At 39.8% G+C, this 26963-nt stretch overlaps 1 protein-coding gene across 10 annotated transcripts in view; it reads right to left on the bottom strand.

The window, feature by feature from the left end:
• SUGCT (succinyl-CoA:glutarate-CoA transferase) overlaps window positions 1-26963 on the bottom strand; it is a 334539-nt gene that overhangs the window by 151004 nt on the left and 156572 nt on the right. Inside the window, exon 14 of one of the 10 annotated variants that reach the window (XM_064169957.1) lies at window positions 18949-19015. The exons of the other annotated variants lie outside the window; for them this stretch is intronic. Within the exon in view, the coding sequence (XP_064026027.1) occupies window positions 18998-19015 (18 nt within the window). The 3' untranslated portion in view covers window positions 18949-18997. Of the gene's footprint in view, window positions 1-18948; window positions 19016-26963 lie in introns of those variants that run through there. 10 annotated transcript variants of the gene reach the window in all.

Here is a 26963-nt window from a genome sequence, read left to right as displayed (position 1 = left end):
TGACACTGGGCACTGGCAAAATTATATTTTGTGGAATGAGTCAGAAAAATTAAGGTGAAAGCTGTCACTCTTCTCCTACAGCTTGGAGCAAAGCATAGATCTCCCATAATATGTGTGCAAGGATTTTCCTAGCCAGAAATCTTAAGAGTTTAACTATGTGACTGCAAACAAATCAACAGCAGAACACATGCATTTTCTCTTAGAAGCGGCACCAAACACTATCAGGAGTGATACAATACCCTTTTGAAGTCCTACATGCTTCTATGCTGCACATCAAGAAGAACAAATTCCTGATAAATTCATTTGCATGGACCTCAATGCTTTTATTACAGTACTGAACTCCTCATTTTTCTTTTTTTGAATCTGAATGTTATCTGAATTTAGAAAAAATAATTATTATTGAGTATAAATCCTACAGAAATAGCTTTTTTACTTTAATTCATAAACAGTTTGTCAGGGTAGGAAACATGCATAAATCAGAACATACAACCTAGCACAGTTTACAGCCTGAGATTTTGAGGGAAAATATTGTCAGGCCATCAAATTTCAGGGTGGAAATGGATCGTAATCTAACATCAGGGAAAGAGAAATTAGTAAAGGCTCATCTGTGTCGCAAAAAGCATGACTCTGACTTTTTGAAAGCATTCTTTGCAGTGTGAGGAGAAAGTTGTGTAGTGGCCATCATATTGCTTATGAGAAAAATAGAGTGGATTAGGCCACACCTGGCTGAAGAGAAAAAAAAGGTATTTGAAATGTCTGCAGAGCTCATTAGTACCTTGATACCAAATGATACAAAGCTTTCACTCAATCTGTTGTCCTAAGCATGGCAACACTATAACAATTCAAAAAGCTCTACAGATACATACTAGAAAATGAGGAAAATTATAGTATTTCATTAATTACCAAAGTAAAACTTCTGCTAATAGATACCAGAGCATTTTGGAAAAAGAAACAAAGCCAGTTGGGAAAGACACTTAGTGGCCATCCATTACCTTTGCATCTGCATTCAGTCGTACTCTGAGTTCTCCATGATACCTTGAGCATTATGCTTGATTTAAAATAAAAGAAGCATAAATCTTCAAATATGTTGTCTCCCAAGCTGAATGAAACCAAGCACAGTCTAGGCCAAGGCTTTGGTCAGCTTTATAGTAAGACAGCAATGGATGGGTAACTGATGCCTATGTAACATATATATAAGTCCACACAGCTACTACTTGAATTGTTTTACTCACTGTTAATGATAAAAGCTTTATAGTACTAACCAGTAGCTCTGCTTTCTTGTTCATAGTCTGCTTGTAAGAATCACACAGTTTGAACTTTCTGGCCCATAGTGTAACTCAAGCCTAGTAACCCATTAGATGAAGAGTGCAGAGAAGAAAACACAAGTGCCACAGACTTGGAAACTGCAGACTGTACAACCCAAGACTTTCCCTCGTATCACAGAAATCTATGCCTGATGTAAAGGACAGCTCTTGGCATAGCTATAGGAAGAAGACAGGCCACAGGAATTATGCCCAGCTTTTCAAACTGGCTTACTTTTGGATAATCTCTTCCTAACTTTCTCTACCTTGAGAAATCCACAGACCACTTAAACCCCACTTTTTCTACTTTATTCGTACTGAATGTGGCTCTATTTTTGACAGAATTTGAAACAAACAAATTAACTGAATAGATTTTTTTTTTTAAATATCTTTAGTATGTTATTTTGGGACAGAAAATTGCTGTTAATTTCCCCATGTAGCCTAAATTTATTTTAAATGTAAATTAACTCTGTTTTAATTAATTTATTTCCTATACTTGGGAAGAACAGACCTTGAACATATTTAGGTGTACTGTGTATTAAAAGATAAGCTACACAATATACTGATGAGAAGAAAATCCGGACGTCTCTAAGTCCTTTTTCTCCTGTATCTCTGGGGTCTTTCACTTACATTTTTAGCCCATTTAAACTCCCCAAATCATACTCCTCCTGCAGGAAAGACTTTTCTACACTCAGAAAATATTGTCATGAATCTCAATAAATTTATTTCAATCATCTAATATCTGAAGAGAAACTAGCTAATATAGCTCTAGCAACAGATGCTAAATCTGGTAAATATGGGGTATCTGTCCAAAACCATCTCTGAGGTGGGCACTCACTCATTCTTGATACATCATTATTCCTAATACATTTTACTTAATATGTCATTCTCAGATTTTGTTGGTTGATTCTTCTGTGGTTCCAGTGGGAATAATGGGGCACTTCTATCACTTACCAGTGATACTGCCATTTCACTCAATAACAGGACCTAAACTCACCAACTCTATCAGTAGATTTTCTTCTCTCTGGAAAAGGCAGTTTGATGAGAAAATGCAAATATGTATATTTGGTCCAGTAAAGGCAACTGCACAATTTTTGTGCTTTCCCTATGAAAAAATGAGTTAAACAATGCTAAGACATTTCATCCAGATTTACTCCTGGGAAGCCACTTACTTAACAAAGATAGTAAGCTGGCCAAACTAAGGTCTTGTGTAATGCTAAACAGACTTAATTAACCAATTTCTGCCAAAACACATTTTGAATACTTTCTTCTCCACCTCATTGTGGTTTCTCCTTGCAGACTCTGGCCGTTCTGATGGATTTACCCAGAACTACCGTACTGGCCTAAATAGAAGGTGACTTTAAAGACAAGGACACCTTTATTTTTCAAAGGGTACATAGGAAAAAAAATCAGTACAAGTTATTTTAGAAACCCACCAAGATCAGTAAAAGTTACTAAAAAAAAAACCAAAAACCAAACACCAAACAACCTAATTGTACCTCCTGGCACTTAGCCCATCGTCTCCAGCCCCTGCCTCTGAAGCCCTCCCTCGTTTTGGTCAGCTTGCCAGGCATGCTGCTGGCTGTCAGCACAGCTGCTAATTCAGTGACTCTTCTAGCAGAAGGCCTTGACTGACCACACCAGTCGCACATGTCCACAGCAGGATTTGGAGTCTGGCAGAGCAAATGGGCAAGGAAGGGAGACAGACAAGCTACTTTCCTGCAAGTCCTCCAAGCAACACAGTAGACTACCATCTGCCCTTCTTCGCAACCCTGAACTGAATAGATCTAGACACTGCCTGTCCCTACCCCGGCTGCCTGCACTGCCTGTACCAGCTGGTGAGTTCAGAAGGCTCATTCCTTAAATGAGGTTTAAAGGAGGCCACACAGTGAACCCATGCCTTGCAAATACAAGGGTATTTGTCCCGTCTCCCACAGCCAGTGACATACCTAAACAAAGAGGGGTTTACATCACACTATGAATCTGTACCTTACAGATTCAGATTTTTAATCTTTAAGTTAAGTCTACGAGAATTCTTTCATTAGTTACTGATTTGTTGTTTCCCTCATTTCCCTGTAGAGGTATAAATGTTGCTTTTATAAAGGCTGTGATCAAATCCTAGCTGAGGGAACACGGGAACAATTCCACACTTGCTACTAAATACAACTACCACCAAGATCAAGAGATCTGCTGAGAGTCAGCAGCCTGCGAGATGAAATTCTCCAACTTTAGAAACAACAGAAAGGCAGGGCACAGACAGGCATACAGATGCCAAAACACATCCAAACCACCTTATACAGCAGTATTTACCCTCCTTGTTGCTGGTGCCAACTAAACTGAAGATAAATTAGCGGTTGGGTATGATCCTTCACACCCTCAGAAGTAGCTGCCTGGCCAGGTCAGGTATCTTTCTGGTTATTATGCAAATGATTTTCTAATGTAAAGCGAGTATCACTTTTTGTGACCAAAATTTGCTGGGACACACACAGTCACAAGCAAGATAAGCACCTTTGGGATGTGAAAATCAGCCAATCTCCGAGTGAGACCTGTGATTCAGAGGAAGCAATTCATTTTTTAGATAATGCTATTTGCAGATAAAGGGGAAACTGCTCTTGGCAAAAAAGAACAAAGACTGCTTGTTCATGACCTTCCATAAAGATTCTGATCATGCCAAAGCCATTTCCCTTTGCAGACAGGTGGGCTAACGCCTGGCAAACAGCAGGGGGGGAAAACATTGCAGTCAGGATGTATGAATAATGTCAGTGACTTCTCTGATAGCATCTCAGAAATGTAATGGCTACAGTGTGGCCCGGAAATGAGCCGTAATGAACAGCACTGAATCATTTCATTTTTAAATACGGCAAGAACAAAATCCAGCAATTATCCACAGCAGCTTCAATGGGGAAAACCACAAACGGATTTGCCATTTGAAAGGCAGGGAAAAGGCTGAGAGAAGTCACGGCCAAAAGCTGCAAGAGTTAACTCAGGTCTCTGAATGTCAGACTCCTGCTTTCTAAGCACTGGCTCAGAGGTTTCAGATTCGAGTAGATGGCAGAAAAGCCAACAAGCTTTTATCAGAGGTTTGTGTTTATAGAAGCAATACAAACCAGGATTTTGTTAAATGTATGTATTACGCCAGATCAAACTATAAATTGAAACATCTGTGTCCAAGCTAATCTCAGATACTGCAGGGGGATTATCTGAATTGTGTGTTTCCTTCTGTGACCTTTTTAGATGTGGCTTTGTTCGAAAGGGGGAACGGCTAATTTTCTTAAGGTTTTATTTCTAAGCAACAATGCCAATAGTCCAATAGAACAGCAATATCTTTTAAAATTACCCAACTGAATAGCAAAAAAACTTTAGTAATTTCCCTGTATTGTTACGCAGGGAGCTCTAAAAAATAAACTATAGTCATATAAATAAAGGCATGCAGTTTTAAGCCTGCTACAAGCCATTCATGACATAAGCATTCAATTAAAACTGCTTTTATGAGCAATAATCACATTCTGAAAAAGCAAACACGGACGGGTTGCGGATATAGCCATAGTGCCTGCAAAATTAACTTTTAAACAAACCAGGTAAACATAGTTCAGTCTCTCTGCTACTTAAATAAAAGATCTCAAAAGTCTTTTGTTCCTGCTTACAAGACACAAGGGAGAGGAAGAAGAATTAAGGGGCTTTTTGTTATTATTATTTTTAAAATATGGTAATTATTTGCCTTTATGCAGTCATATTGCTATAAACCAATTTTAGTTTAACTGAAACAATGATTTCAATATACAAAACTCAGTTAAGGAAGTAATAGAACAGAACAGCTGTAGTTTCCAATAGCATAAATCAGGGTAACTGGCAAAATTACAGCAGTTTAAAGAAGTCAGACAGAAACTTTTAGCTTTTATAGGCCACTCCACATTTACTCTTGATGGCATTTGATAAAGCCTTGCAGTAGCCACCTCTCTGGAAACATATACTGTTTTAAGACTCACTCTTAAACCTGCAGAAGACACTGTTATAACACTGGCAGTAAGAAATAGCCAACCAAGTTTGCAGAGAATATTTGCCCTATTCTCCTTATTCTCCTCTTCAATACCTTTAGCCTCTTTTGTTTTGAATGATGCTTCCTTCTCAGCTCCCACTTCACTGCTATCATGCAAACTCTCTGATTACCCATTATAATTTGTCAGAAACAGAATGAAGTCAAGGTTGAAAAGAGCTCATGCAAAATAAAACAGAAGATCAGTATTTTATGACGTGGACTGGGAGGGGTGATATTTGGTATTTTGGGGGGGGGGAGGGGAAGAGAAAGAAGAAGAAAAAAAGATGTTTTGGCCCAGAAAATAAACATCTTTACAATACATACAATGTATCTACAGCATACACTATAAAACAGAATTGAGTCCATCCTCTGACAGTCAGCTGCTTAACAAGACCACAAAGGGCCATCTCCTCAACTGTTAAAAGGTACATTGTACACTCCATGAGCTGTGGTGTCACACCTGCCAGCAAAACTGCATTTATATCAGTGCACCATTAAACCCAGCTACTTGAGGCCACTGCCTGTTAGCACTGGACACCACTCTGTATAGCACTGAATAAAATGGTTTTTTTTTCCCCTGATTTAATAAATTCTTCACTGTTGTGAGGGCAACAGATAGAGAAAACACAGTTCAAGACACACACACAAAAAAAGCATAAACAGATCAGCTTGAACTTCAACTGTGACTTGAATAAAGTGGGAGAGGATTAAATCCTCTCCTTCCACTGATTTGCTGTTGAGTAGCATAGGGGGTGTGATATACAGACAGTACCATGGCTGTTTGAAGGGCTGATTTGCTCCTCACACCTGAGGGAATGCAGCATTAGGACCTGTATCCCCTGAAACATGACTTTTTAGATGGCCAGTTTTTTTCCCCAAGATTTTTCTCATATCAAAATATTGGAAAATTTCTTTGGAAAGAGAGTTGGGGAAACTTAGAAACTTCTGGCTCAAGTTTCTCATGATTACCATTTTCATTAGAAAAACTAAAAATTCATCAAAATCATCCAGTTTCCACTAACAAATCTGATTTTGGTCAGAACTTTATAGCAGACACTCTATCTGAATTAGATTCTATTTCACCCTTTCCAGAGGACCTCCTGGTCTCAGCTTCCTCTACCTCATAGCCAGCTACAAAGTCAGTGAGTGTCTTGGCAGGAGTTATGTCAAGTGAAGTTCTATGCCCATAAATACTTGGAAAATCTTCCATTTTTTTAGGAAAACTTGTACTGTTACTTCACTTCACCCCCTGATTTTGTACAGAAGAAAGTATTACTTTCATAACACATGAACATGGGGATGAGGAAACTGTGATCATCCAAAGTTACTATGCACACAATAATGACTAGGCACAAAATAATGACAAAGTATGAGATTTGGCAGTGTAACATGCCAGGCACAAAGCAACTCCAGGGCAAGCTTCTATATGATGATGGCAGGAGTTTGACAGATTCACTGCAACCAGGTAAAGCTTGGACCAGAGACCTTGGCACTTGTTAAAGTTTGCTGTAAAAACTGCCTTAGCATTTAGAGAAGCAGAACCAGCTTCAAATGCTGAGTCAGATCTGCAACTCATGACCATTTCTATCAGCCTAAAGTAGCATCTAAATAGGATTTTGAAATATATTTATGCCACTTGCCCTCATCATATGTCTTTAACACAAAAGCCATGGTTTTCTATTGCTCTAGGTTGTCCCAAGACCTGTGCCTGTACAGATTACCTGCAGTCAGCACTATTCAGTCTGCAATTAATGGGGACAGATGACAGAAAATCAGAATTACAGTTTGAATGCCATAAGAGCTGAATAGTCATTCTGCAGAACTAAACACTCTGGTCCTTTTCACTACTTTCCAATAAATATGAAAACAAATTTCTTAGACCTTACCTCCCCACAAGATACACCTAAAGTAAGACAGACACTTCCAAAAGCCAAAGTATGAAATCATGCTGTATTCTTAAGGTAACAATGTGTTCTTCAACAGATTAGATAAAGAACAAAAGGCATGTGGCAAATGTTAGTCCCTTTACCTAATGCTGTATTGGAAGGTTCTCAGGAAAGAAGGGAAAAAAACCAAACAGAACCAAAAAAATGAGGCCTAAGATTCTATACACAGGAGGGAAAAAAATTAAATCCTTCCAGGATAGCATAGAGCCCAGTGGCCAAAGATATCAGCATTTTTCTCAGTCATTTCCCAAGTGTGATAAAAGCTCTCTCACATTCTAAGAAACATTCATAGTATATCTTTTTGTGACTGGTATGTTTTCCTTCTCAATTCAAGAAAAATAAAATGGCTAATGGACTGCTAAAATGTTTCAGTTCCAAGACTGTAGTCATCTATTCTGAGGACTATATATTATAACTAATTTATCAGGATTTGCAGATTTTACGTAACAGCCTTGGGGCTTTAACAAAAGCATATTATTTATGTGCTCAGAGTTCAGACAGTGAAGTCTGAGCTTTTCTGGGGCCTGGGATCACTTTTAAACATTTTTTTTCCCATCTTCTGTTAACAGTGGTAGTCTGCATCCATCAATAGATCTTTCCTAGGCAATTTTACAAACTGAAAAGAGAATTAATTGGTTTCTTGATTTCTCCTCTGTAGGTGGGAGGCCTCTGTAAGAATCTTATGGAATACAAAATCATCAGAAATTACTAGAAGAATGAGGTTTAATTTTCTTAAATTATCAAAGGCAATAAAACCATTGGGGTTATCTCTGGTCTCCACATTCTGTCTTTAGTCCTGGAATAAAGGAAATGTCAACTCAACCTGACACCATGTTAGATATTTCAGTTTCTGCCTTGTTGCTTTCTTACCCTTCAACTCATCTCTACTGTTTCAGCACTTAAGAATAAACATAGTCTTTGTGTCATGTAGATGACCAGATGGCCTTCAGTGACAGGGCTGGAGATTTTACTCCATTCACTTGGTTGATCTCAGTTCATAGGGCTACTGAAACTCAAGTCAAGCCCATAGGTGGCAAAACCTTCTGTGGTCACATCTACACCATAGCAGAGAAACACAAAACAAAAATCTGTCCTGAACAAAGACTGATCATGCTTTGCTAATCAAGATTTACAGCTGGGGAAAGATCTGCAACTGGACAAAAAGGAAAAAAACCCAAATTATTGAATAGTAGCTCCCTCTGCAGACGTGATTACTTCAAACACTGCGTCAGTATTTTGTTTCACTTAGTCCCTTTGAAAATCAGACCATGAAATGTCTGCCTTCAAGAATCAAAGCATCCACAACACTTTAGAATGAAACACTTCTGAAGCTCTACTGTCACTTTGTTTGCAAATGCTTTTCTGTTCTTTTCAGGAAAAACAGAACAAATCAGCTTCTTCCCCCCCCCCTCCCCCAAGTCAGTTTTAGTCGCTAACCAGATATGTAGCCGTATGATGTAATTAACCTGAGGATGCTCAGAACACTCTAGGGTCCACAGTGGCTAAAATGTGGAAGAGATAGCACCATCAAACCAAAATCACTTTTCTAGAAGAACACAACCATGCTGGCTGAAGAAAGAACACAGCAAAGCATCAAGAACATACAGTTCTCTCCTTAGGTAGTAACTGCTGAAAGACAGAAAGGGTGGAAAGTGTGAAGGCTGTATTTGCCTACACAATGCATGGCAGAACACAACAGTGTGTCTTTGACATGTCCTCCCCTACAGCAGGACAGTCTGCATTCTCCTGCTGCCAACTCCAAGCTCTGCTCTAAATGATCTAGACTTCTGAAATGAAAGAAAGAATCATAGAATCAACCAGGTTGGAAGAGACCTCCAAGATCATCCAGTCCAACCTAGCACCCAGCCCTATACAAATCAAATAGATCTGTGATCCTGTGAACATTTACGCTTTGGGGCTGAATAAGTAAACTAGAGTATTCTAGAAAATACTAAGAAAGAAGGAGCCTGATGATTCCTAGCTTTGATCCTGAGTATGCAACAGATAAAACAAAAATTTACCTGGCATTATTTAAAGGGTATTTTTGGGCTACTTCACTTGAATTGTAGAATGGTTTGGACTGGAAGGGACCTCCAAAGGTCTTCTAGTCTAACTCGCCTGCAGTGATCAGGGACATCTTTCATTAGATCGGGTTGCCCAGAGCCATATCAAACCTGACCTTGAATATCTCCAAAGATGAGGCCTCAACCACCTCACTGGGCAATCAGTTCTAGTGTTCCACTACCCTTGTAGTGAAGAACTTCCTCCTAACCTCCAACCTAAATCTACTCTTGTCTGATTTCAAACCATTTCCCCTCATTCTATCACCACGGGCTTTCCCAGTCTTTTCTAGCCCCCCTTCGGGTACCGGAAAGCTGCTATTAGGTCTCCCTAGAATCTTCTTCAAGCTGAACAACCCCAGCTCCCTCAGTCTGTCCTCATAGCAGAGGAGTCACAGTCCTCTGATCTTTTTTGTGACCACAGTTTAGAGATTACTTGGCAGAGTATAGATTAGTTTGCATGTGCCCAGCTTGGGATCTGATTTTAGCAAATAGTACTTTCTGTGTAAGGCTGTGCAGACTTACATCATCCCAATGTTCTCTGACCTTTGGAGTAGCCATTCAGACCTAGTGTAGCCACTCTACACTGCACATGAGAACAGAAAGAAAAAGGAACCAGAGAACCTGCAGTCTTTCACGTACATAATGTCCACCTTCTGCAAAGTGATCTACATGTGCTTTCTCTCAGACATGGCTCTATATGGTCATACTCGCTACCTGCAATCTCAGCATCAGGACTGGGACATTGGAAGTGAGCCTGTGGCCAGACTACCTTCGCCACATGTAGTTATTTTGCTCTGCAGAAGGCTGTAGAACATGCTGCCACATTAGAGACGCTCTGTTTTCTACAATAGGGTGGTGGTTTAGCATGTCAGAAGCACAAATCTCTGGAAGTTACTGGGGCTTGCACAGTTTGGAAGAGATGTATGATGTGCAGATCAAATGTTGAGCAAGCAGAGACATAACAGGTTACCATGGTGGAAAAAGAGAGGGGGATTACCTGGTATTCATACAGGACTAGGGGAGACAGGGAGGGTGAGGAAAGAAATCATGTTTCATTACAAGTATGTTATTCAGATTAGCCAATCTCTACCATCTTCATTCAAACAATTCCTTCTGGGATATTGTCTCATCAAATAAAGCACTCCTCCTTTATACTTCTCTATTTATGATACAAATGAGGATAGCTGGAGCTTTGGAGGAAAGAAGGAGGGGGAAAAAAAAAAGGAAAGAAATCTTAACCAAAATGTGACCTTAGTAGGTGTAATCCAATCTGATTTGCACTACATTAGCCTACGGATGCTTATGCAACTGCATAGCACAGCAACTGAAAGACAAAACAATGGAAGTTTTAAACCTTTATTTATTGCTCCTTCTCAAAACATTCAATTGCCATCATGCTTCAACTGCCAAATCTAAATTAGAGAGCTCTTAAAAAAAAAATAAAAAGAGAAAAAAGTACTCTTCAGGGGAACATTAGAGCTCTATAGAGAGGTGTGAGCTCAAGGAGATGGAGCATCTGGCTAGAAACCAACTTGCCTATAAGTTCAGACCAAGTGGACCCATATGGATAGCTTTTAGAAAATCACAAGTGGTAAGAAGTAGAAACATTCCCTCCTTTCTACATTCAGCCTCCCTTTTTGGCATTGGTAATTAAACTGTACTTACTGCCATTAGTAGAGTACAGAAACTTCCACTGGAATCTAAACAATTTTCATATAATCTAATTGCTTCCTTATTTATTCATGTTTACCCACAATTTTCCTCCTTTCACTTGGATTGCTATGTAATATTACAAAGCATAACAAAAGCTGGTTTGCCACTAATTAAGGGCACCACAACAGTGTATTAATCTTTTACTTCAAAGGCACAAGGAAAAAAAATGCATCAACTCTCAGCCTATACTTTTAACACATATTCAGATTCCAATATTAAAACTAGTAAATTAATAAGTCAAAAAGATTACCAATGAGGTTTTAAGTCCTGTATCTACAGACTGCTAGAAGTATTTAATTGTTACATTTGCTAACATACTGACTCTATACAACCCTCACAATCAAGTTATAAATCTAATCTAGTGATCAATAATGCATTTCTCACATAAATTTTGCAGAGGCCACATGTTTATAATTCACACATCTCTTTGTTCCCTTCTGTTTTGTTACTCACTATGCGACTGTGCACTTCTTCCTTCTGATGGGATGACTCACCTAGTGAGCACATGCAGGACACTACACATGCTGTCAATAGCAGTATCTCATAGAGTAGCCCAAGAAGTCAGGATTTATCAATCACAGAATCAGTCAGGGTTGGAAGGGACTGCAAGGATCATCTAGTTCCAACCCCCCTGCCATGGGCTGGGACACCTCACACTAGATCAGGCTGTCTAGAGCCTCATCCAGCCTGGCCTTAAACACCTCCACAGATGGGGCTTTCACCACCTCCCTGAGCAACCCATTCCAGGGTCTCACCACTCTCATGGTGAAGAACCTCTTCCTAACATTCAGTCTGAATCTACCTATTTCTAGCTTTGTTCCATTCCTCCAGTTCTATCGCTACCTGACATCCTAAAAAGTCCCTCCCCAGCTTTCTTGTAGGACCCTTTAAGATACTGAAAGGCCTCAAATAAGGTCACCTTGAAGCCTTCTCCTCTCCAGACTGAACAGCCCCAGCTCCCTCAGTCTCTCCTCATAGGAGTGGTGCTCCATCCCTCTGATCATCCTCATGGCCCTTCTCTGGACATGTTCCAGCACATTGATATCCCTCTTGCAATAGGGGCTCCAGAAGTAGACACAGTACTCTCACTATTGTGGAGTAGATAGAGGAGGAGGACCACTTTTCCTTGACCTGCTGGCCACACTTCTCTCGATGCAGACCAGGATATGGTCGGCTCTCTGAGCTGCAAGAGCACACTGACAGCTCATGTTGAGCTTCTTGTCTACCAGCATCCCCAAGTTCCTCTCCTCAGGACTGCTCTCCAGCCAGTCACTGCCCAGCCTATATCAGTGCTTGGGATTACCTCAACCCAGGTGCAGGACATTGCACTTGGTCTTGTTGAACTTCATGAGGTTGGCTTGGGCCCACCTCTCCAGCCTGCCTAGATCCCTCTGGAGGCATCCCTGCCCTCTAGTGTGTCAGCCACACCATATAGTTTGGTGTCGTCTGCAAACTTGCTGAGGGTGCACTCAATCTTTCCATTGTAGGGGAAAATACTAATTTACTTTGCATGTAAGTTTTTACTTTTCTTGTCAACACTTACTAGAGGAAATAAACTTGGCAACTAAATTATCTAAGTTCCTTAGCTGCACTCTGATCTAGCCTGCATTTTGCCCAAAATTAAGGGTGAGAACTTACTCAAAAAAAAAAAAAAAAAGTACTAAAAGAGAATGAAACAGAAGTAGTTACTCCAAAATAAAAATCCAAAAAACAATCCTCTCTCCAATGAATTTACCAAAGGCATTCATACTGAGATACTTACTTTCTCTTCTGTGGCGGAAATTTCATGCATAATATTAAGTATTATATATAGACAGTAATAAATACATAAGTATAAATTATGTGGATGTAAGTATAAATTACAAAAACATAACTGAGTTATGAAGTCCTATACCTATTTTACAATGGGAAAACTTGTACTGCACCTTAAGTTATGTTCTGATTGCTCATGAATGGTAGTTAACATTAATAGAAAAATTACAGTGAAGACTAAGAAGCTTTTACCAATGGCATCATGTTATGAGCTAACCCCAAAATAATGTTCAGACTTTATTTTGCATTTCCTCCCACTCCAAAACACAGAAATCTATAAACTGCCACACCTTCAATTACCATCTCATTGTAAACTTGCTTTAGTATGTTCTTATGTTAACTGACAAATCATTTTACCTTTTAGTGTGCCCTGTTGTGATCTGTCTAATGCCAAACAGTGCATCATCCTCAGAACCAGAATCCGTGATATTCCCAGACAGAATTACACTTAATCCATCAGAAAGCACAGTTCCCTAAACTGCATACAGTAATAATCTGCCTGTATTGCTAAGATGGAAAACAAAACCAGTGATCAAACTCCTGAAGAAAGGAGAAAAAAACAAAAAGTGATCACTTGCATTAAAAAAAACCAAACACAAAGGAGCAGGACATAAACCCAGTGGAAGCTAGGCTATGATTCAGAGCTAGGAGCATTCTCTTCTCCTCCCCTGAAGAGTGTTACTGACAAAAACATTGCACAGACATATGTATTAGGATAAAGCCCCAGTTATCATTTATACACTTAAAACTATTTAACCGTGCAGGCAAAAGGGAAGAAACCAAAATAGAACAAACAGGGCAACCCCCATGACACATCCTGATGGCGATGGATGAACAATGAATTGAATACTTCCATCTGGACAGGAGCGTCATCTCAGCTCTATGTGATGTATTAGCCAAAAGCCAAGCACAGGTTTCTTCTTTCAGACAGTCAAGTCAACTCTCTGAGAAACTGGTTTTCATTGGACAGTAGATTGGAAAGTCTCCATTCAAATTCAGTAAAAGAATAAAATCAAATGTAAAAAACCCCCACCAAACCAAAAAAGCCCTAAGTTAAAATTCAGTCACTGCCTGACAAAGTTGTCATAACACGCTCTCTCTTTTCATTTCCTTCATGACATGAACTGAGAACACAGAATTCTCTGCTGAATAGTTTTGATTCACTTGCATACTGCTTGTACTTTTTTTATCCAACAGAAAGGTATACACTGCAAAGTTGAGTGAGGCTTGGGTATTTTTATTCCCCAATCACTTCTCCTGCCAGTTTTTTTTCTATACTCTCTTGTTTTGCTTCAAGCTTCAGATACAAGAAAACTTGAACCTAAAATGCTAAAGCCCAAGCTGAAAACACCATGTTTTATTACTTGAACAATAAAATTCAGTGATACCTGGGCAAGATTTCAGCTCACTGATTTGCCCTTGGCTTGTTTAACACCTGACCAGTTTGCAGGTGGTTGGACTCAATGATCTTAGAGGTCTTTTCAATTCCATGAAAAAAAAAAAACAACCAACCAAATGAAAAAAATAACAAAACCACCCAATTTTTTAAATATTCTGTACCTTCTCAGAATCCTGGAAGTGCAAAAACAAAAATATAAGCATATTCTCCTGTAAGACAGGAAATCCCATTTCTTGTCCTGACAATCAGATATCTCACGTAAAACTAGTCCAGGGCTTCAGTGCTTCCATTTCCTGCTAGATTGCATGGGGATACCAACACTTATGTCTGCAGCAAGGAGCTTTGAGATATACAGGCAAAAAGTGCTAAGGAACAGATAAATGATGTTATAGAGATGATTATTTCATTTCAAAGTATACAGCTGGGTTGAACATACATGTCAAAATAGTACAAGTGAAGAACCATGAACAAACATTTGATAGCAGAGAAAAAAGTAGCACACTGTGTTTTGTACTTTCAACTTTGCCTTGGAAATTCCCTACACAAAGTGCCTTTATTTTTGGTTACTTAGCAATAATTTATGACTTCCAGATATAACTTCAATATAGAAGTTTTGGAAATTTGATTTTGTTTTCACAGTATCACACAGTATTATCAGGATTGGAAGAGACCTCACAGATCATCAAGTCCAACCCTTTACCACAGAGCTCAAGGCTAGACCATGGCACCAAGTGCCACGTCCAATCCTGCCTTGAACAGCTCCAGGGACGGCGACTCCACCACCTCCCCGGGCAGCCCATTCCAGTGTCCAATGACTCTCTCAGTGAAGAACTTTCTCCTCACCTCGAGCCTAAATCTCCCCTGGTGCAGCCTGAGGCTGTGTCCTCTGTTCTGGTGCTGGCCACCTGAGAGAAGAGAGCGACCTCCTCCTGGCCACAACCACCCTTCAGGTAGTTGTAGACAGCAATAAGGTCACCCCTGAGCCTCCTCTTCTCCAGGTTTTGTTTTGTTCATAAGCATGACCAGCAACATGGTGTTCCTGAATTTACAAATGACACAACTGCATTACAAAGTAATTGTCTTTCCTTTTTCACAGACTCATAAAACCATCTAGGTTTCAAAAGACCTCTGAATTCGAGTCCAACTGTTAGCCCACTAAACCATGTCCTGAAGCACCATGTGTCCATGGTTTTGAACACCTCCAGGGATGGTGACTCCATCACCTCCCTGGGCAGCCTATTCCAATGCCTGACCACGGTTTCAGTAAATATTTTTTTCCTAACATCCAACCTAAACCTCCTCTGGCACAACTTGAGGCCATTTTCTCTTGTCTATTGCTAGTCACTCAGGAAAAGAGAACAACCTTCCATCTCACTTCAATCTCCTTTCAAGGAGTTGTACAGGGCAAGGTGGTCTCTCCTCGGCCTCTTTTTCTCCAGACTAAACAACCTCAGTTCTTTCAGCCACTCTTCACTAGACCTGTTGTCCAAACCCCTCATCAGCTTTGTTGCTCTCCTTTGCACACACTCCAGCAACTCCATGTCTTTTTTCTAATGAGGGGCCCAAAACTGGACTCGTTATTCAAAGTGCAGCCTCACCACTTCCAAGGTTTGTGACATTTCTTTGTGTGTGTCATCTTAGATACAAAGTCACTGATATGAAAGTCACAGATAGTTCTTATGACTGCTTTGTAAAAATAATGGCCTTCCTAAGTTCCCTGTGTTGGGAGATTATTTGAATTGCATAGCCAGTACTATTGGGGGGAGAGACTGCACACTGACATACTGAAATCTTTTCAACTGATGATTAATTATTGCATCAAATGCTCCACAGTTAGTTTCCTTACAGTGCTTTTGGCCACAGTACCAGAAAGTAAGGTGCATTTCCTTGCCTTTTCCAAGTACTCAGAAACGAAAAGCTCAGCACATGGACTCTGAGTAGAACAGAATACAATCCACATCAAAGCCCTCAGAGAGGAAAGCTGAAAAGCAGCTACCATATACAACCTATCGGTACTGCTCTTACCAGCAACTGGGGACTCCTGCACTTCACATGCACTAAATGCTGTCCAACGGCATTGAACAACACAATGATTTCCTTCCTGTTTTGATGCTCTTGAAGAAGTGTAGCCTGAATATCAACAAGGAAAAGGAAATCAAAATATGTTGTATTGTCTGCATATCAAAAGCAGGAAAATTAAATACAGAGGAAGCTGCACCCTTTTGGAACTGGGGGTAACAAATGTTCTGCTGCAAGGGTAACATACATCACTGTGTTTCCCTCATTCTTCAGTTTTTCTTAGTGATAATAAGCATCTTAAAGGTAACACGTTACCCACAGGCCTTAGACTGTGAAGCATTTGCCCTAAAGCATCTTTTCTCTGCATGTGTTTGTCTCTTTTAATCTGCAACAATATGGTCTGATTTCAAGAAATGGCTTCTGTTGATTTCAACAGGGACTGAGGATTCAGTCTCCTTAGTTTCCTCAAACTAGCTTTATTAGTTTGTCACATAAATCACAGAATCATGGAATCATCTGGGTTGCAAGAGGCCTCCAAAGGTTATCTAGTCCAACCCACTCTGAAGTAAGCAGGGTCATACCCAGCTAGATTGGGGCGCCCAGAGCCCTGTCAAACCTCACTTTGAACATCTCCAGGAATGGGGCTCCAACCACCTTCCTGGCCAACCTGTTCTATTACCTATAATTCTCATATCTATCAGCTGCTCAGCCTCTTTCAGATGTCTTTGAACTCAGAGTGAATATTTAGAGGAAGTCTGCAGCAAAATGCTTGGCTCTTTCACAGATTACCCACAACCTAAATATCTTAAACTTCAGGGACAAATCTGTACGAAGAGGTATTTCTATCATGCATCTAAAACTGATAACAGTTCACATCTCCTGTCTACCTTAACTTTTTGTTACCCCTCTTCTCCAGATTGCCCAGAGCCAGGTAAGTGTAACCTAGAACAGATACTCTCCAAAACTATACTAGGGACAACAGGCAGCTATGAAGGATAACCTGTATGGCTCCAACATGAAACCTTCCTCTTTCTGGAAAGATATGGTAATAGCAATTTATTTTAAAGAAGTAATTCGGGATCCATTAGCACCTGTACATTCTCATGCTAAACAATAAAGGGAAAATAATTTCTCTGCTCTAGCACAGCTAAAGTTCTAGTAGCAACAGAATCTACTTCTATTTATATATAACAGAATCTACTTTTATTTATATGTGTACAATCTATATATGCATATATACAAACTTCATATATATACACACATGGATCTACATACACAGATGTATGGATACATATATTAAAAGTAATAAACAGTGCTGAATCTGTTTCCAGGATGAACAAAGGGAAAAAAGAAGTGAAACACAAGAAGAAATACCCAGCTTCCCCACTAAGATACCTTTCTATGGCTTTCTCATTATCTGGATCCATCTGTCAAAGCAGATTTTGTGACCAGTCATGTAACTGACACATCAAAAATTATGGCTCTGATTCAGGAAAGATTTAGTCCATCCCTGTTCAGTTAAGCATTTAAGTATTTTAAGTACATGCTGAAAGTCCTGTCAAAATCATAGACATGTCCAAGCAGCTTCCTTGAAGGAGAAATGTTGACTTGTGTGAAGCTTATATGAACACATTCATTTTTGTGAATTAATGTCCTCCCTCATCTGAAAATGAGCCCATGAATAACACCAAAGACTGGGGATCAGTGATGACAATAGAGCAAGTGCCAGAGAAAAAGGGAGAGATTTGTCTTGACAATCTTCAGGAAAACCTGCATAGCTCTCACCAGTGCCAAAAGTGTCAGATGCAGGACTTAACATAAATGTAACAGAAATTGGAGAACCTTAAGGTAATGATGACTTCAGCCTCCAAGATGTGACACAGGGAATGCATGTCCACAGTGAAGCTTGCAGTGCAGCTGCAGGACAGCTAAATATTCTGTCTTTAATAGGTCACATTACCACTTGACCCAGGTGTATGGTGGCTTTGTGATTTGTTGAAGTTAGCACTAATGTGCGTTGAAAATGCTCCCTCAAGCTGAAATATAAATAGGTAGGAGGGGGTACACACTGACCCTCCAGCTGGGCGACTGTATCGCATATGCCATCTGTGTCAGGATGTGTCTTCAGAGCAACACATCTCACATCTAAATCACACTGCATGACAGCAATGTAGCCTTGTGAGGAACAAGTTCAATTCAAACAAAAATGTTTGCCTTCAAGTTAACTCTCGTGAGGGAAAGGAGGCCATAGCAAAACAAGGTGTATCACCTGACTGGGAATATGTGAGAGGAACACACAACATAAGCAGAGACTCCCTAAAACATGTCGGTGCTGCAGGCTTGTACCTGCCCATTTCAAAGATGCCCAATTCAGCATGACAACAGAACTGCAGTAAAAAGCTCACAAGAAAGGACAAGATGGCAGAAATTCACACTGATGCTTGGGAAATTGACCTATTCCAGGAAATGAGAATTTTCATTAATATACATTTCTAACAAAGAAGTGGGGGGGGGGGAGAGAGAGAGAAAAAGGATGTTAAGGAAAAAAGCCCAGATATCTGGTTCCTGTAAGTTCAGGGTTTTTTTCCCAATCACATAAAAAACAGTATAGGAGAATAATGAACTAGACTTTAAGTAAACCCAGCTCATGGATTTACTTACTCAAATACGAAGAAGCTTTGGTGCTTGTGAAAGAAAGCAAATATTCTTCAACAGCTTCCAAAATTCTGTGAATGAAATTCTATCATTCAGTGCGAATTCTTGTCCTGTAAATACACTACTCAAGAAGCTCCTGGTTAGCCATTAGTGAGATGTAATCTAGTGGGCTGTACGCATTAAAAGACAAAGAATGATTAAAGGTGTAACAATACAGATATTATCAAGCCTAAAGGTCCAGGAAGGAGCCCTTTGTCCTCTTTTCACAGGCATTTTGTTATCCCAGTCTACTGTGCTGTATCTGTAGATTCTGTTCACGGCAGCATCAGAGGAGCAGGGCTATTTTCAGATAATCAGCTTTAAACAGGCTATCACTGAAGCAAAATCAGCTTAAAAAATAAAGAGCAAGAACGGTTCTGTAGTTAAGCTGTAGTTTACATTCTGCCTCACACCTAGCCTACATAAAATGTGCTCAAGGCAGAGGCAAGCACTGCTTTCTTCCTGGGCTGTATCTCCTGAAAACCAAAGGGTCAAGTATTACAAATTTAGCTAGAAGCAGAGAAAGTGGAAACAACATCCAGGCTGCTGCTCCAAGATCCCATGGGAACCTAACAATGAGGAATGCAGAAGAGGGCTCTGCTTTGCTGCTCTGCCACCAGAAGGTTCCATGTACAGCAGAGAGAAGGCTGCCAGAAAGCATGAGAGAAACTGGACTGAATTTCTGCTAACCAGTATACCCTATAATGTCAATTCTTGTAAGAGGGTAAAAAGCCCCTCGACACCCTCCTGACTCAGTGTGACAGAACAGCTCCTAGAGAGCAGGGTAGTTCTCTCTACTTCCATTCTCCAGAGCCATGCTCTATAGGTCCACACAGTTCGTCTAAGGCTGGTCTCTGATTTCTATACCGGCAGAGGACACGGCAAGGGGCGGGGGGTTAAGAACGCTGAATAAAAGCTACATTACAATCCCAACACCTCAACAAGAAATTTTACTGTAGCCCCTCTACGCCAATTACAAAACACAAATGCAATGTTTGAACTTTGCTTGCTGGTGGGGGAGAGAACAAAAAATAATTTGAAAACAGCTGCATTTTCCAGTTCTTCTACTGAACCAACCTGCTCCCTATGCCTGGCTGTGTTAGAGCAGTCATCATGTTACACTCCCCAAGAGCATGCCTAAGCATGTACATGCATGTCTGAATGTACACACACACAAAAGTTACAGTACATGTGTAAATTTTAGTCTGTATATACTCATTTGCTGTAAGCACCATTCCTAATGGAAAATAGACCATGTCTCCTTTTTAAGGGAATGATTAGGACCACATGTTCCACTGACTTATGTCGAGGACCTTGACGGTATTTTCGAAACCAAATTACTAACAGCATACTAAACTTATTTCCCTGGTGGAAACCACTGGCTACTAACTTAGTGAGTATGAATACATTTGTCCTAAACATGTAAGCAATCATCAACAAAGCCAGAGGCCTAAAAGAAGCAGGTATGGGGCAGATGACAGCAAGGTTCATACAAAATAGTAACACATTCTATAACCGAGTGACTTTGTTTATCTGAGAAACCCAGAATTACATCACTTTTCCTAAAGAGAATATAAACAGCATAGTTCTGAAAAAACAGTTACTTAATGTGCAACTTGTCACCACTATCAGCTTTAACATAATAAAATACATGTGGAAAATCCCTTGAAGCAAACCTTCTGCAAAGCAGATTCTTCTCCAGTCTGGGTCAGAGGGTGTGTATGTCTATGAAGGAAATGCTATCTCTCCCTCTCTTTCACACACCCACTCATTGCAGGTCACACAGCAGAGCTCACTGTTGTGATGTGTCTGCTGCATGCGTGGCACCAGCTCCTTGAGGTAAAGAAATTACCATTGTTTCTTGGGGAGCATCTGCACCTTGTAGAGAAAACTAACAAATCACACTTCAACATATTAAATAGCAGCACTCAGTGAAATTTCAACCAAGGATCTCTAAAGGACTTTGCAGACAATGAATAAAGCATGTTTCAGCAAGGTAAATATTACTCTCCCTAGTTTGTAAATCCACAGCACTACCTAGCTGAATAAATTAACCAAAACCACTCTGAAAAACCCATGGAAGTAGAAAGCATTACAATCAAGCTCCAGATTCTCCAGACTTCAACCATGAAGTTTGGATGAAAGTTTGCACATTTTGATCTAGCAATATACAAAGCACCTTTGGGTAGTAAAGACCATCATTCTTCTTTGATTCAATGAGCAATGTGCTAATATGACACAGGCAGGCAAACCAAGGCAGTTTGTCCCAAATTCTCTTTAAAGAGGTTAATGAAATTTCCACTAAGTAAGTTGCATTGCTCCCTGCATTTTACACTAGGTTGCCAGGTAATGGCTGAGTAGCATCCTGAAGAACCACTTTTGCACCAACCACATTTTCTATCACTAAGCAAACTTCAGCCAAGCCTGATGAACATTTCCTCATACAGCTGTCAAGAGGATTTTGACAACACAACTTTTATTCTCTAGCTTTGTCCTGTGAGCAAAGATTGATCATTTCTTGAAATTTTGAGATGCAGCATGTATAAATATTAACAAGGCAACCCTTACACCCTAATTTCTTGTAATATCTTAGCCTTCAACTCAGACCTCTGAACCAAGAATATCATCTTCAAGCTATTCTACTATCATAAATCTTGACACTGTTCAAATTATTCTGTCCCACTTCAACTGTTCCAGAAATTTAGGCCAAAACTAAAGTTACATGTTCATTTCTTCAATCAGTGAAAAAAATTATAAGGCTGAAAAATATTAAGAGAAAAGAGATGAGGAGGTATACAGATATGTAAATTTGCCATTTACATATGGCAAATAAGCCATTTAATGCCATTACAGACTTACTTCTGTAGTCTGAGTTGACCTTTCATTACACAGTAGAATCTCTCCCAGAACTGCTGGCAAAAGTGAGCTGTAGGTGAGCAGCAGCAACGGGTTAATAAAAGATGGTATGCTATTAGATAAACCTTTTACAGGTTTGCATCTGAAAGCCATAACATAATCTTTTATTTCATGTGTCACGGTGACAGAAGGTTTTCAAGGCAGAGTTCTTGAAACTGCAAGATGTTAAACAGATGTACTGTACAGCCTTCCAGATTTAAATAACGAGAACTGCGTTTTCAGCCTGTGTGTTGTAGCCCCATTTTTTTCTCCCTTATCAGCTTTGGATGCTTTAAGCAATACCGTCTGGTTTATGCACCTCTTTCCCCACCCCCTTTTTTTTTTTTTAAACACAATGGACCCTAGAAGTGACTTCCTCTTTTTATTTTCTTCTTGTCTTCAGAGTAGAAAAGGTTATTAAAATACGTCTTTTAGGCAAGGAAATGTCTCTTTGTCATTATTCTGCAGGTGCTGGCAACCTGATCCAATTTGTTAGTGTAAAAAAGTCATCCACTGTAGAAACATGCAGAAAGCATGAGTAAAAAAATAAATAAAAAGCAGACCTGTTGAAGTTTTAGCTTGCACATGCCTCTAAACTGCAGATGACTCCCTATCTTATCGGTTTCAACTGCTGCTTGCACTCTGACAAACCTTTGTTAAGAAATGTTCTCTCAGTCATGCAGTGTAGCTGCATGCCTAGTCAGATGTCACCGCTTTGAGATGTCTCTGAAACAATTAATGCAATCACACTTTAAAGAGTAATTTAGATCATCAGGGACCTCTGGCAGTCTTTGGGTCCAAAATCCTTACAAAGCACGGCCAATTTTGAAGTCAGATGAGGCTGTTTAAAGCCTCCTTTAGTCATGTATTGAATGTCTCTAAGGATGAAGACTTCACAGAATCCCCGACCCAAAGCCTAACTCCACTGCAAAATATTTCTTTCTTCTCTCTAAGCAGAATCTACCTTGATGGACTTGTGTTGTCTTACACTGTCTCTTATGCTGTCAACGTGCATTTCTGGTGCTATGATTTTACTAAGTTAGTGCATCATAGAATTAGTACCTCTCACAAGGGCACACTGCTGACTTGATGTCCACAAAGATCACAGAATGACAGGGTCTGGAAGGGACCTCGAAAGATCACCTAGTCCAACTCCCCCCTGCAGAGCAGGATCACCTATACTAGGTCACAGAGGAACACATCCAGGTGGGTTTTCTCCAGAGAGGGAGACTCCACAACCCCCCTGGGTATTCTGTTCCAGTGTTCTGTCACCCTCACAGGGAGAAAAATCCTCCTCATGTTTACAAGACACTTCCTATGCCTCAGTTTCCACCCATTGTCCTTTGTGCTGTCATTGGGCATCACTGAGAAGATCTTGAAGCTGCTTTCTATACAGCCAATCTCTAAGCTGTACTGAAGCATGAGGCTCTTCTATCTCAGCTGCAAGACTCCACATTTTCTTTTCTTGGACTTCAGGAGGTTCCTGCTAGCCTATTTGTCCAAGTCATGTCAATCCCTATGAATGGCAGCCCTAACCTCCAAGTATCAGTGACTCTCCCCAGTTTGTTGTCATCTGCAAAGTTGCTGAGGCTCACTCAGCTCCGTTGTCCAAGTACTTAACAAAGAGTTTAAGCAGTGCTGTCCCCAGTGTGGAGCTTGGGGAAACAGAGCGCATTGTGTACAGCATTGGGAACACAATGCCTGAACTCAGAAACTGTACCATACATTCCATGCAACACTGCATAATATAAATGAAGTTTCCAATTAATAAAAATAGGTAAATTCACTGAACTGGACACATATTTTTGTGGCAGTCCACACAGTACAACAGGTAGAACTTAGATTATATAATAAAGCCATTTATAGTTTTTGGGGTTTTTTGCATTGATGCTTATCTTTTAATTAACATTCTTGGTATTGGTCCTAGGAGTTCAGTGCTACAGGGGAACTGGGCGTTAGATTACTGGAGGAAGCAATCCTTGATCCAAAGAATCTCTAAAAATCTCAGTAAAATACACTAATCAAAAGACAGTGTGTCAGCCATCACACTGACTGAAGGCATCTACATAAGAAAAACCAGCCTAGGAAGGCTGGAGAGGAACTATTCATAAGAGTGCCTAGGAACAGGACAAGAGGGAGAGTAGGTTCAGACTGGATCTTAGGAAGAAGTTCTTCAATGTGAGGGTGGTAGGATTCTGGAATAGGTTGTGTAAGGAGGTTGTGGATGCTTCCTCATTGGAGGTGTTCAAAGCCACGCTGGATGAGCCTAGTTGAGAGACATCCCTGCCCGTGGTGGGGAGGTTGGAGTAGACGATCTCTAAGGTCCCTTCCAGCCTAAGCCTTTCTATGACTCTATGAAATCACCACTACTCCCCAGTTCAAAAATAAATTAAAAAAAAGAAAATCCAAACTAACTAAACTCCCAAACAATTTGCAAGACAAAAAAAGCACAACTAGGAACAGACAGTATTTCCACCAGAGAGAAAGACAGACTAGGTATATGGATGAATATCATAGCAAACAGCTGTGAAAAAATGCAAACCAGCAACACTACCTTGCTTTTCATCCACACACAACATAGACAAACTGTTTGGGGCAGGCAGGTACAAAAGAAACAAAAATATGAAAGTGCTTTAGGAGAGGAAGAATACATGAAATTCAATAATGAAATTGAAACTGCTAAATATTGTGAGGTGTACACTAGCATGCAGTAAAAAAAAGCATGAGTAATCACACTGCTGTGAATGCAACAGAGCACAACAAGCATGCTGGTTGATGGATGGGGGTCAGAAATGCTCAGCACCTTTCAGATTCAAGTCCCTGGAGCTGTCTGAGTTTAGGAAGAGACAAACTAAGTGCAAGCAGGTGGAGATCCCATCTTACTCTGACCAAAGGCTATACAAACTGTTTCCATTGCAGATATCTCTGTCTTGGCACTTTGCTACTTATAAACAACAACAACAAAAACATATTCCAAAATGCTGTCACACTAAACTGCTTATAAAACACCTCTTGCAGAAACTTCTGTTTCTGAGGTGCTTGGAAGCAAAGTGATGCAAAGGTCAACTGACAGCTTTTGTCACTGAGTGCAAAGCCACGAAGTCAGGCACACTGCTGAACCTTTAAATCATCAACTGATTCAAGACAACCATCTTTACCCAGTCTACAAATAATCTCCTGCCTAAAAATGAATGTACATAAAATAATAGTGTCTCTTTTGTCTTCTGCTGTTACCCATCAGGATACTCATCTTGATGTATGACACAGTATAAACCAAAACCAATTTAAAAGAAAAAGTATATATGGAAGCATTTTGAAACATGTAATATTTAGGACCATAGAATTGTGAAATGCTTTGATTGGGAAGGACCTTTAAAACTCATCTATTCCAGTTCCCCTGCCGTCAGCAGAGATATCTTCAACTAGGTCAGGCTGCTCAGAGCCCCTCTCCAACCTGACCTAGAATGTTTCTAGGGTCTGGGGCTTCTCCCATGAGTTCAGGTCAGTGTATTCCATAGAGAGAAATCCCCCAGAGGCAGCAGTAAGTCTCCAGGGTGAGGCATTGAATTTTTATCATACATTATTCCATTCCTTGTCTTGTATTATCCCTATAAAAGGAGTAGACCTTCTGCTCAGCCTCTTTCTTGGTCTTGGCTCTGAGCTCTTAGCTTTTATCTTCACTTGTAGTGTGGGAGGGAGGCTTCGACAGCGGGAATTTTATTTGTGAAGCCAACCCTTGAGGCCCTAGTTCAGGGAGGGCCAGGCCATTGCTGGTTGCATATCTCCTTTTGCAGTTAATACTTTTTGTACTCTGTTTACTTTTGTAAATAGTATTTCTATTTAACTTCCAATTCTATGTGAGTGTTTTTTATTTACTTACTCCTTTGGAGTAAATTCTACGTTCTGTCCAGAATCTGGCCGCTCAAACCAGGACAGTCAGCTGCAAAACAACCAAGCAACTGCACAAAGCTGGATTATGAACTAGGCTTGCAACTTGAAAGTCAAACTTTTCATGAAAAATCTGTGTTTTATCCAGAATCTAGAGCTTTGGCACAAATCTTCCAAAGAGCACAGAAAGTCAGAATGCTCACAAATCAGTTTGGAGCAGTAAGTGTGCAAGATTTTGGTAAAAAGAATTTTATATTTGGCATGAAATTAAGAGTTTCTAAACACCAGAGCTATGTGAATAATTACTAGCCAATCTCAGATCAAAAATTAGACCAACTAGATTTAGAGGTCAGGGGAAAAAAATAGATAAAATAAACAAACAAATCCAACAAAAAAAAACCCAAACCAACAACAAAAAAACCCAAACTAAACTCAACCAAACACTAACACCAAAACTAAATAAAACACAAAAAATAAATAAAAATACAAAGCAAACAACAACCAAAAAAACCAACCCACAACAACAAAAAAAAACCCTAAAACAAATCCAACCAAACACAAAGAAGAAAAACATAAGACAACACAAACCCCAAAACAAACAACAACAACTACCTCAAAACTAACCCAAAACACTCCAAGCTATTTTCTCCTCATTATGAAGAAGATGACAATAGAAAGATCTTGTATGGACTACATAATTATTTTCTAACTGAAGTGCAGAGAATCATTTCTATATATTCCTGCTGTGAATCACTTCCATACTTCTTCCACAGACCCTCTCCCTGCTCTGCTTCTCCAGAGCAGCTGATGGTTATCTTGTAGCTTTCAGCTGCTTGGTAGGAAGTTCACTAGATCATTTGAAAAATAAATAGTTACTTGGATTAATTTAACTTTAATAATGTGATTTCTCCTTATGGAGATAAAACAACTGAATTCTTACTATTACCCTAATTTGGTATCATAACAGTAAGCACCCCCCTGAGTGGAGGGAAGCATGTCTCCAGATCACTCTCCTGATCCAGGGTACAGCATACTTAAAACTCTTTACCATCTCCTTGCTGTTTTCTTTGCCAATATTTAATAGCAGTCAGTGAATTTGATACCAATGACAAACCAGTTTACCTTATGCAGAACCACATTTCTAGTGAACAATTTATCAAAAAAAGAAAAAAAATAGTATCAGCCTAAGTCCACTTT

Source organism: Pogoniulus pusillus, chromosome 32 (genome assembly GCF_015220805.1).
Source record: "Pogoniulus pusillus isolate bPogPus1 chromosome 32, bPogPus1.pri, whole genome shotgun sequence".
Taxonomy (NCBI): domain Eukaryota; kingdom Metazoa; phylum Chordata; class Aves; order Piciformes; family Lybiidae; genus Pogoniulus; species Pogoniulus pusillus.
This window is presented reverse-complemented; position numbering and strand designations above follow the sequence as displayed.